This window comes from Opisthocomus hoazin, chromosome 8 (assembly GCF_030867145.1).
Source record: "Opisthocomus hoazin isolate bOpiHoa1 chromosome 8, bOpiHoa1.hap1, whole genome shotgun sequence".
Classification (NCBI taxonomy): domain Eukaryota; kingdom Metazoa; phylum Chordata; class Aves; order Opisthocomiformes; family Opisthocomidae; genus Opisthocomus; species Opisthocomus hoazin.
In genome coordinates, this window is record NC_134421.1 from 40700288 (window position 1) to 40712314 (window position 12027).

The window sequence follows — 12027 nt, forward strand, 5'->3', positions numbered from 1 at the left end:
AAAACTGTGACTCTTAAAAGTGTTAGTACTTTTACATAAACGTAACATCCCAACCAATGGGCCTTTCATTGCTTCCCTAAGACAACATCGAGCACTTTACCTACGTTTTCCTTTTCTTTGTCATACCCCACTATGTCTAGCTGAAATTCTATTTGACAACTTTGCCTTCAGAAAGTTTCTCCATTGTTCACTTGCTAAATTTTCCAAGAAGCCTACACTTTCAGTTATGCTTTTTCACATACATGGGTAGTGCTCCCCTCAGGCATATTTTGTTCTCGAAATCCCGTCGTTTCTCGACAAGGACAACGCAGCGCAAGTAGCTCCGGCCGCTCTGACACTGCCCAGTATCACCCCATTGCCTGCTTGCACTCTGCCCTCCACCTGCGCCTCACCGCCGCCTTACACACGCTCTGTGTTCTGTTCATACAGCGTCTTGCAAAATGGCATCCGGGCCCGCGACTGAGCTGACAAGGTAACGCGAGCACCAGTGCCCTGTTGAACGTCGCGATGCTGCCGGCGCGCCCCGTCACACCTCGCGCTTCCCAGCGCCGAAGCAGCGCGCGGCCCAGGGGCACAGGGCGACGCCTCTCCGGGGCGGCATCGGCACCTTCCCCACCCGCCGCGGCCGAACCGCCGGGGTCACGCCAAGGCTTCGCAGCACAACCTCGCCTTTCGGTTTCTTTCCCCCGTTTCTTCCCTACTGCAGAGCACGGCCCGGAGCACTCGGGAAGCAGCACACGGCAACCCAGGCGCCGCTGCAAGCGGACACCCTGCTGCGACATAGCAGAGCGGCCTCCCAGGGCAGAGCCGCGCAGGCCGGCCCGAACCACCCGCGCTCCCGCGGTGCCCAGCGCCGCCTCCCCGCCGGGGACAGGCCCTCCGCCGGGCCCCGGCCTCGCCCGTGCGGGGAGGCGCGGGGCAGCTCCTCCCCGCCGGGCCCCGCGCAACCCCCGCCCGGCCTACCCCGGCTGGCGGAAGGCCGCCATGCCTCCCCCGCCCCCCGGGGGCGGCCCGTCGCCGCTCCCCGGCGGGACAATGGCACGCCAGCCGCCGCCCCCAGCAGCCCCCGCGGCGCCGCGGCCCCCGGCCGGCTCGCAGCGCCCGAGCCGCCGGCGGCTGCGAACCTGCCGCCCTGCGCGGCCCGCTGGGCGCCGCGGCCTGCGGGCGACCGCTGGTTGGCGGCGGGGGGACACGTGAGCGGGGAGGGGGCAGCGGCGGCGGCAGGAGTTTCCCCGACAGCTGGAGGTGGCGGCGGCTCCTCCTCCTCCCCGGGTCCCCGTTAGCGCCGAGAGACCCCCCGCGCTCCTCCTTATTGACAAACACACAAAGGGCCGCGCCGGGGCCGGGCCGGGGACGCGTCTGGAAGCCGGCATGGGAGACAAGAAGAGCCCGACCAGGTAGGGGCAGCGGCGGCGGCGGCGGCGGCGCCTGCTCCTTTCCCCGGGCCCTCTCCGCGGCGGCCGGGTGCGCGGAGCCGGCGGCGATGGCGGCCGGCGGGTCGCCCCCGGGGGGAGTGGGAGAGGAGGAGGAGGAGGAGGAGGAGGCGGCGGCGGCGGCGGCGGCGGCGTGAGGGAGGGAGGGCGTCGCGCCCGGTGTTGCCCCTGCCGCGCTTGTGTCTCCGCAGGCCGAAGCGGCAGCCGAAACCCTCCTCGGACGAGGGCTACTGGGACTGCAGCGTCTGCACCTTCCGCAACGGCGCCGAGGCCTTCAAGTGCATGATGTGCGACGTGAGGAAGGGCACCTCCACACGGTGGGTCGCCGGCGGCTGAGGCGGGGGAGGCCCAGCCTCCTGCCGCCCCCGGGGTGTGAGGGGAGGGCGGCCGTGACAGGGATCAGGTCACGTTTAGCGGTGACCCCATCCGTCGTGTGTAGAAACAGAAATAATAAATACCAGGAAGGGCATAATTGCCTGCACAGCCTAACCCTGGGGAGGCCGTGCCCCTCGTGTGAAGAAAAGCCATCCCCTGGGGCGTGCCTGCTGAGGCACTCGCCCTTTAATTCTTTTTATTTTTTTCCCTTTAAACTCGTTTTTTTTCCCTACGAGTTTAACTTTGCCTAATAACCCCCCCTTTATTATTATTATTGTTATTGTTATTATTATTATTATTATAATCTGCTTTTCATCATAGAGCATCCCCGTGCAGGTTTCCGGTGGGTAATAACCCTTCGCTGTTTAGGGGTGTCGGGGGGGGGCGAGGATTTGTCGACGAGCTGGATCGCGCCCCGTGGAAGTGCCGCCCTGCGTACCCGCCGCTTCCCAGGAGGAGCTTTCCTCCGCGCACCCCGTCGGAAGGGTTTGCGGCGGATTCACCCCCGGTTCCTGCGCCTGCCGGTGTTTTTTCAGTGTCGTGGCCTAAAAGTGCGCGCGTGGGGAATGGAGGCTTTTTGTAACACCGACGGGAGTGCGCTTGTAGCCACTGCATGCTAACCGGAGAGAATATTGCTGAAGAATCCTTTGTTATGGTTGTCGTACCTATGGGTTAATCCCATCAGCGAGAGAAGTTTAAGTGGCAATAAAAGTTGCAATCCTATCAAGAGCAGCAATTGCATCCTAGGCACGGGTCAAAGCAGTGCTGAATATGACTTGCAACAAATGTTACGTGTTTGAAATTTTAACTGCAAGGTTGGGTCCAATTACTTGGCAAAAATGATTCATCTTTATTTCTCAAGTTGATTTCCTGGACTTCTGAAAATGGGAATGTGTGTTGAAAGGACTTCTCATAACTTCAGTTTTGAATACTAGTTGATTTTTTTTTTTCATTTTTTTTTAAACCAAGGAAATCAGTGTGGTTAATGCACCGACAGGAATTGCATTTGTCACGTATAGTGTCATTTCCAGTTGTAACAATGGCACTGTGTTTATGTCACAGATAGATGTGTACAGATCGTTAATATTCAGCAAAATAATACTGCTGAAATAATGAATGCAAAATCTTTAAAGCAGCGTGAATAAAGCCTCTTCAACCTCCAGTCAGTTTGATAGGCAAAGTCAGGTTAAAATTATGTTTTGTTGCACTAGAATCCCGGCTGGATAAAAGCACTAAACCTTAAAAAAAACCAACAAAATAAAGCAAAAGCATGTGGAAAAAATAAACAGTCCTGAGAAACCGCTATTATCATTGCCTTTTTTTTCCCCCGCTTGAATATTTCATATTTTTTTAATATTTTACCAACAAAATGTCCGTTTTTTGTTGGTGGGTTTTTTTTTTTTTTGTTTCCACCTTCTCCCCCACAGCGATCTGGTATGCAGAACTGTAGCTGATACACTGATTTTTGTTTCTCTGCTTAAACTCTGAAACAATGTGTAGCTGAGTAGGTTTATAGGTTTCTTTTTCCCATAAGGTTTAAATGGGTTGCATTTTCTCATGTGTTTCCCAAGTCCAGGATTTACACGTGGCATGAGATAAATACAGGTTGAGGTTTTAGGCCAGGCAGTTTCAGGCCCCAATTCTGAAATTAAATTTGAAGTAGTAAGTAGACCTTTGTGTCTATGGAGAGAATCATTAGGGTGCCAGAGACACAAAAGGCCATTTGGGTGGATTTTTTTTTTAAAGGAGCTGGAGTCCAGGAGACCAAAGTGGGGCCTTGTTAAAACATTTGCTGCTACTGCCTGTACAAAAAAATGTTTTTCATCAATGTTGGTCAGAATAACGACACTATGGTGTTTTGATGACATTGTGAATGCATTATTTTTTTATTTATTTTTTTTTAGTCTTCCTTTTTGAAGCTTAATGTTAGACTAAGTTGATGCCTCAGCATGGTTCTTAGTGTACAGTGGTTCTTACTTCAAAATTTCTACTGCGTTTTTTTACTGGTGAGAGCTTTGTCTATGAAACACTGTAAAGCACTGGGTTTTTAGTTCAGAGAAACCTGTTTCTTTGTGGTGAATGGTTTCACGTGTGCTTCTGCATGTTAACATTCACTAAATGCAACCAGATTTGCAGAGGGAAAAGCAGGCACTCATAGCCAAGTTTAGTGGTTTTGAAGGCCACTGGAAATTAGGTGCAAAGTTGATTAGAACAGCTGTATTTTTTTATATTCATAATGTGCAATTAACTTCACAGAAATATTTTTGGGTGCAGGATAGGGTTTGTGCATGCTGTCACTGTTGAATAAGTTCTTCTCTCTGAAAGAATTATATTTTATACCAGAGGCTAGATGTGGATTATGATCTTTAACAACTGGTAGAACTGTTAAGATTAGTGGAAATAATGCTTACGACCTCTTGATTATATTTTAATATAGTTCTAGACTGAATTTGCAAAGCAGATTGTGTCATGAAGTTAAATTAACTTTGTCCATGGCAGCAGTACCAGCTTGAATGGTTAAATTGGCCTGTGCTTGGATGGGAGATGTCCACGAGAGAGCCCGGATGCTGCAGGAAGCGGTGTAACTGATCCCAAGGTGGCACGCTTTTCTTTGGGTTAGTGCGAAAGGAGTGCCCCAGCGTGGTGCCAGTTAGGTGTGCCGTGAGTCACATGTAAAACTCGGATCCTGTCTGCCAGCTGGAAATCCCTCTACCTTTTACTGTAGAACCATTGCCAGACTTCAATTTAGTAATGTCACTGAGGATCTAAACTCTCCCTGTAGACATGGCTTTCTTACTTACTTTATAACCTAAATTGTTCTGTATTATTGCTTGGGTACTGAGAAATTACTATGTTCCTCTTGATAGGAGACTGTACTGAATATAGTAATTTTCTATATGTGACCTTTAAAACATTTTGAAGTCTTTCTAGATGAAAGATGTTGTATAAATGTAAGGAAGCTTAAGCTGTAATAATCATTCCTTACTTGGACAAATCTGCTGAAGTTCGTTAGAAACACGAGTAAGAAATGCTGAATAGAACCGTAACATACTGTGTTATAGAGGGAACTGGTAACGAACTCTATATTTAGGTTGCCTAATAGTTTCCATTATAAAGAATTTGTATGATCTCTTTGAGAAGCTCTGTTGTTTGCAAAAGCCGTTGAAGTTTGGCAAGAGGAAGAGTCCTTAGGCTAAATAAGCGGTTTGATTTCCTTGCCCCATGAAGTTGTTTAAGTTTTGCTGAGACATAAACACTTGAAATTCCCCCTCTGTCACTCATATCGTATGAAAAAGTGAAAGAAATGCTAGAACGCCAAAAAAGCCCAGATCGGCATCACTATAAGAGCAGCAGTGGCAGTGGTATTATGCTGAAAATCCAGAAAAGAATTATTTGGCTCCTGGGGAGGTTATAGTGAGGTTACTGAATTTGGTCTGACTCTCACAATTACTGCTCTGCCAAAAGAAAGGTGCCTCCATGGGCACACTACCATTTCTTTTCTTTCTTTGCTTCTTCTCTTCATGACACTATCTGAATCGGGAGTACACACACCAGTACTGGCTGACCTGCAAGAACTGGGCTGGATCCTTGGCCAGACCTTCCAGCAGCAAGCATTTGCTCCCAGTTTGTCTGTCCTTCAGTAGGTGTTTGTTTTTTTGTTTGGTGGTGGTGGTTTTTTTTTCTCCTTGCCAGCTAACACAGTTAGTCATCATAATTTAGACGCGTTGTAAAGCTGAAGGTTCAGGGTTCCAGTCTTGGTGTGAAGAAATACACAAGAGGACTAGCATCCTCTCTAAAGGGACGTACGTTCGCTACTCCCTTCTGTCTTCTAGGAGGCTGCATTACTGCTCCCATCACCTCTGCTCCATCTTCCTCAGATCATATTAACGCTCTTGTTATTCAGTTAGTGACAGCATCCGGATTTAAAATTACCTGTCACTTTGCTTTTCTTAATGTGGTTTTTATGCAGGCATATTGTGGTCTGGTCTCTAGTTACAGGATCCCATTCTTTTTTCCATACTATGACAATCTGCTTCTCTGCTCAGCGTGAAGAATGAGCGTCCAGGGGAGTGTAGTGAGAGCTACAGGAGGAACTGCAAATCCGACTTTTTAAACTTTGAAATATTTGGTATGATACTCTACTGTGTAAATAAAGGAAAAAAGGGGGGCATGGATACATGATCAGTTTCCCCTTTCCAGAGTCGATAGCATTCTGTGATTTTTAAATTAGGAAAAAGAGCAGAATTCCAAAGGATATTTTCACTAATAGTATTCTCATAGCTAAAAATAGGACAAGGTTTGTTGTACAAAGATGCTTGTTATGGTTTAATTTAATTTTATTTTTTAGAACTACTTTTATTTCTTGCTTTGAATTCAGTAAAAACTTAAACTTACCTATGAATCTAGGAGACTTAGTGCACACTGTTCAAACCCAAAGTATGTTTCTTTTGGAAGGAGGAAAAAAGGAGGGAGAATAAGGAGATAGGTACAAGTAACTTCTGCGACCTTTTTTTAGTTTGGTTTGGATTTTTTTTAGGTGCTTCTCTCTTATGCACATGTTGCATTAGCTGCTTTATGTAATATCATTTCTATAAAGTAGCCTCTGAAATTTGTAGCCAGAATGAGAAAGTGCTCTCAAGTCAGGATGAATTTCTGTGGATTTGGGATCTATACCTCTAAACATCCTGTACTGCTGAAGCAGAGACATATATAACCAGCTGAATGGGGGTATGGCTTCCGTGTCCTGTGCTCTGTTGATCTCCATAACTGAATCGTTCCTTTTCTCCCAGCCGAAGGTATGAAAAGCCAATTTTAAATCATACCAGACAGGAGAGTCTGAGGTATGAAGAACTGGGGTGCCATCTTTGTACCTTAGTTTGATATTTGGCCAGTGCTCCTTGATTGTGCCTGGAGAGTATGGCTATTCAATACGTGCGTGTATTTTATAAGCACGTCTGACAGTCTCCTAAATGGGAAATACAGGTCTCTCCTTGAAGCTGTCAAGAGTTTGTTTTACGCTTTGAGAAGCATAAATAAAATGTTTAATTTTTTAACTTGGATATCAAGGTCATTTTTCTTCAGAAAATATGTGCAATTTGTTTAGTCATGTACCATCTGGATGTTTATAAGCACAAATCAGTTACATTTAACCAAATCTGGTATTTGTATTTCTGTTGAAATACAGGGCTGCTCAGGACAGAGAGTTGGTACTTATCTTGTATATCTGGTTTAACATGTCTGTTTTACAACAGCTTGTTAAGGACTCTCTCTTCTGCCTTCCAGTATGCAGCCTCTGTGTGTGCACATGCGCATGCGTGTGTCAGGGGGAAGGTTGTGAAGGAGAAAAAGAGGAAGAACCGCCTGTCATGCTGATTTTACAAATACATGACTGAATCAAGCTTAACAGACTCAAGAGCTGTTCGTTACTTGTGGTAGTTCGGAGAAGGAAATATTTGCAGGAATGAAGTGAGTGGAAAAGTAATATATGATCCATATTTTACCAAGCTCCTTATTGCAAGTATTATGTTTTAGCGTAAATATTTAATTATGAAGAGAAGCCTGAATAAATACTTCTGTCTGTCTCTGCAGATAGCCATCAGGCAATCTATTCATTCTGGATTTCCAGCCTTATTTTTAAAAAGAGTTTTTAAAAGTAACCTTTTGAATTATTTAGGAATTTATGTAGGGATTATTTTCCCTGAAACATATAGTGAAACTTAAGAATTTTGCACACATCAACTTGAATGAGGTTTTTGTTTTTCCATACAAAACAATGAAGTAATTTTTATTGAGTAGAGTGGCTCTGTTAGATGCTGTTGATAGGTGTAGCTTCTGTGGGCAGTAGAGGATGCAATGGGCAGCCAATCAAAAGAGGATAAAGCTTACATTTTAGCAAGACTACATAAGTAGTTGGGTTTAGGTTTTTGTTTTGTTTTGTTTTTTAAAGGCTAATTCTGTTGTTAAATCTTTGTAGTTTCCATTACTCTAAACAGCTCATGAAAAAAGGTGTTTTTTCTTTACAGCATGAGCTTGGTATTTTTTGTCTGATGTTTGTTTGTGGTTTTTTTCTGTAACTCTTTCCTGATGTCTGTTATAGCTTGGACTTTTTTTTTTTTTTCCCCATCTTTTTAATGTAATCTCCCCAGAACGAAACAATATTTCATTTGATATTGGGCTCGGACCTGGTAGGGTCTGTTTGATCCAACTTTGGTAGCTGATTTAAACCTAGTTTAGCTGTTTCTTTTTGCATTATATTGAAAATAGTACTTACATCAGCGTCATCTTTGGCCAGAAATTTAGGTAGCTGTCACTGTGACTCGGCCTTCTGTGTGTATATACCTTATGTAATTGGAGAAACAAACATGGAGCAGGAAGACTGCTTTCTATAACTTTCTCTCTTCCCCACCTATGCTAAGTAATGATATCAGAGCTGCTGAACAGGAAGAAACATTTCTTTGCCCTCTGTTTCCAAGATTTCAGATCTGATCATGGATTTAGCAGATACGCTCTCTAGAAGGCCAACATTGTTAATGGGCACTGCAGGGTCTGAGGTAGGTTCTGCCACTTAAGAATGGCTCGTTCAGCTGAATTGTACCAGAGCCAAGCAAAATAGATTAGCATTTGTTTTCCACAGTTACTAAAGTAGTAAAAGCTTTGAATACATTTGGGTTCATTACAGGAGTGGTTCTAAGGAGGCGTCTCATTTGGCTTATCCGTGTTGCCCTAGGAACTCAGGGTGGAAAGGGTCTTCCGGTGAGTTAGACCCTCTCCTGTACTGAAAGAGGATCAGTAAACCTGGGTGACTTCTAACATAATCTTTGTCCTAACAAGTCTCCAGTGAAGGATACTGTAACCCTGTTAGCCTGTTTATAGTGCTTTTTACCCTTGATGTTTTCCAGATAGCTAATCTTTTTGTTCAGTAGGATAAGTTGATTGATACTCCCCCTAGCCCCAACGAATTACCCACTATATTTGTCATTCTTTGGTTATTGGGTTATGGTTTCCATGTTCACCCGTTTTCTCAAAGTCTTTCTTACAGAAACAAAATTTCAGCAGCCCTTTCTTACAGGTGACAGTTTTCTTCAGTTTATGTCATGATTCTTTATTCTTGACTCTTCAGCTGACACACCTATTTCTTACAGTAGTAGCCCAAAATGAAGATAGACCTTCAGCTGTCATTTCTAGTGCAAGGGGTAGTGGGCTTGCGCCTTTCCAGAGTCCTGCTAAGTTACGGTGTCTGATGTTGGTACTGCCATGAATGGGGATTTTCCCTTTGAGCAGTAGTGTCGTGATGTTTGCTTCTCTGTGCCTCGCGACACGTTTGATCCACTACAGTCTGGTGTCCTTTTGTGTCCCATTGTTACTTAAGCAGAGCGTTTTTATGCAGTTGTGGGGCCTGTGGTGCTTTATGCTGTCTCTCTTGGATTTCATTGTTTTGATTTTTGAGTCATCTTTACTTAGGGTGGTCTTGGCAGATAGTTCTCACCACCTCTCAACTTGGTGCTGTTTGCTTTTTCTAGTCCTTATTCCTTTGTCCAAAGCACGATTAAGAATATTTAATAGCATACATGTAGAACCTCGCTATAAATGTCTAGAGCAGGTGATGGAGAACTATTAAAAACAAACCAACCAACCAACCCTAATTTTGGACTTCATTCTGCACAGCTTTGTTCCAGTCATAGTCTAGCTTGAGTGGGAGAATGTATTTTTTATTGTGTCTCAAGTCAAGATGAGACGTGTATTGCTTTTCTCCTACTCACTAGGACAATTAGTCCATTAAAGAGAGAAACTATACTATATCAAGCCAATTGGCTTTATACTTTAATGCTCCCAATTGTTAAATAATTTCGTTCCAGTATCTTTCTGAAATTTGAGTTAGGCTGAGTCGTCTACTACTTTCTGCATTTTTATTTACCCATCTTGTGATTTCTCTTTTTCTTTTTGATTTTTCTCTGCTGCAGTACTTGGTGACTTATTCCATCTTCCTGTAGTTCTCTAAATGATTTGTTTCCAGGGAGAATTTCGTTAGATGCTGTTGACTGCCATATATAACATTCAGTAGCCTGGTCTGCTTCTTATTGTAACTTGTACTCGTATCCCTTCATTTAATTTGGTGATATGGAATTAAACTTTTGTGTGGAGGCTGAAGCAAAGAAGCCTTTGTGTCATCTGATATTTGCTTCTTTCCATGTTTGATAATGGAGAGATTGCTTTCTTTCTATTTCCATGATTAAGTACTTTCCTCTGGGGCATAAGTAGTGCGTGTTTCGACATGTTCGGCTTTTTTTTTTTTTTTTTTTTTTGGGGTGGAAATGCTATCTTTCTTCTTAGTGCTGCCAGTGGTATTCCTCCTCACTGCGTCTTTTCTAGGGAAAATGATTAGCTGTTCTGGTCTAAAAGCTACTGGGATTTGAATAAACACCTACGATAAGATTATGTTAAAAGAGAAGTCTAGCTGGTGAGAAGAAAGCTCTTGTACCACCTGTAGAGTGATGAGAAGTTGCATTTTCTGCCCTATGACTTTTTATAACAACTTTTCCTTTACTGTTGTGACAGCCCGCTACGCCTGTTCCTGTTTAAAACTCGATACAAGTGTCTGTACTTTTCATCTTGAAAGTCAGGTTAGGACAGTATACGTTGCAGAAAATTTTCTCAGAATATCAAATGATGTCTTGTCTTGTTGGCTGATACAGTCAGCTGCAAAAAACTTTCAAAGTAGGCTAGTGGAGCAAGACATTAAGCGTTCATTTTTTATGCTTTCATGCAGTAGCTTATCCTGATGTAAGTAGGACAGAGAGATCCTGAGGATTGTCTGTTCTTTCTGAAGTGCGTTCCACTGGTATGTGTACGTCGATGTAGAGCAGGCTTGAACTTGGAGAGTTTAGCTGCAGAATGTTGTTGGTAGGCTTTTGGCTGGCAAACTTTCCACAAGAAGTTGCACTGAAGACTACAAGGTATGACCTTGACGCCTGCTACAAGTTTTTTCTTGTTTACTTAGGAGTTGGGTGGTGGGGAGGAAATGAATAATTGAAAATTTTCCGTTTCTAACTTACTGGAAGTTTGGTACTTATCTTTAAACTTTTCCATAATGCTTGTATATACTTCATCTGAACGGCGCAGTTCAAATGACAGTGCTTTGTGTAAGAAAATATGTGAATGAGAGGGGGTTTTAAAATTTACTTTAGAAGTAGAGTTCCTAACTCTAAAAGGTGAAAAACGCTGGTTTGACACATGCACATTTAGTGAAAGGAAAGTTGTTTCTTACAAATATCATTGATTTCTGTGATTAGGGTCATGAGCTAGCAGTTCTGTAATTGAATAAGAAGGGAAAAAGAAAAGGTGAGGGCTGATGATTATGTGGCATCTTTTCCTATCAATATACATCTTTTCTAAAGAGCATTATGGAGACTTAATTTTTTAGGGAAGGTGTGTAGTCTTTTCCCCGACTTAAGGTGGACGTCTTTGTGGCACTGGCTCTGCGTGGGGAAAGTTTCTAGAACGCTGCAACCTTCTGGGAAGGTCACACCCGTAATGCAGAACAAATAAGACAGGTCAGAAACAAGCTCCTTCCCGTCTGGTCACAAAACCAGCTGTGCCACGTATTCACCCAGTTTTGTACAACAATAACTGTGCTGCTGCATCAGTACGAACCTCCTGTTTTGCGTGTGTTTTTTTGCATCGGTGCAAGAAGCATCACAGTTTCTACAGGAAGGGGACAGAGGAGCAGCCTGGAGGATCCAGTCCTTTGTGGGATTGGAAGTTGGGAGAGGTCACTTCCCCATGAATCCCAAGAATCTTAAGGGTCTAAAAGACTGTAACCACTGCCTTCTCTGCAGGCTCCCAAATACAGCCTCCTCAGGGGATGTTGTTAAGGAAACTGAGCTTCCTGACCCCTGCTCCTATGTAGCACTCTCTCATCTAGGAAACATAGATTGGTTGATACCCATATGTTTCTTAAACAGGGTATTTTCAATGTAGCTGTCACTTTTGCTGAGCATCGGTGAACCACAGTTTGTGGCATATGGGTAAGAATTTCTAACAACAGTGTGTGAGAGGTTGAAGCCTTAAAAAGGGTTGTTGGAAAAGTAACATTTGATGGCTGCTTTAAAAACTATCCGTGAAGACAAACTTGGACTTTCTAAAGAATCATAGAATCATGAAGGTTGGAAAAGACCTCTGAGATCATCAGGTCCAGCTGTTAAGGTCCTGATACGGCTAT

The 12027-nt window shown here is 44.2% G+C and overlaps 1 protein-coding gene across 1 annotated transcript in view; it reads left to right on the plus strand.

Moving 5' to 3' along the window:
* The first annotated feature begins 1127 nt into the window (after positions 1-1127).
* YAF2 (YY1 associated factor 2) overlaps positions 1128-12027 on the plus strand; it is a 41806-nt gene continuing 30906 nt past the window's right edge. Inside the window, exons 1-2 of the mRNA XM_075427935.1 lie at positions 1128-1397; positions 1625-1750. Of these exons, the coding sequence (XP_075284050.1) occupies positions 1372-1397; positions 1625-1750 (152 nt within the window). The 5' untranslated portion in view covers positions 1128-1371. The remainder of the gene's footprint in view (positions 1398-1624; positions 1751-12027) is intronic.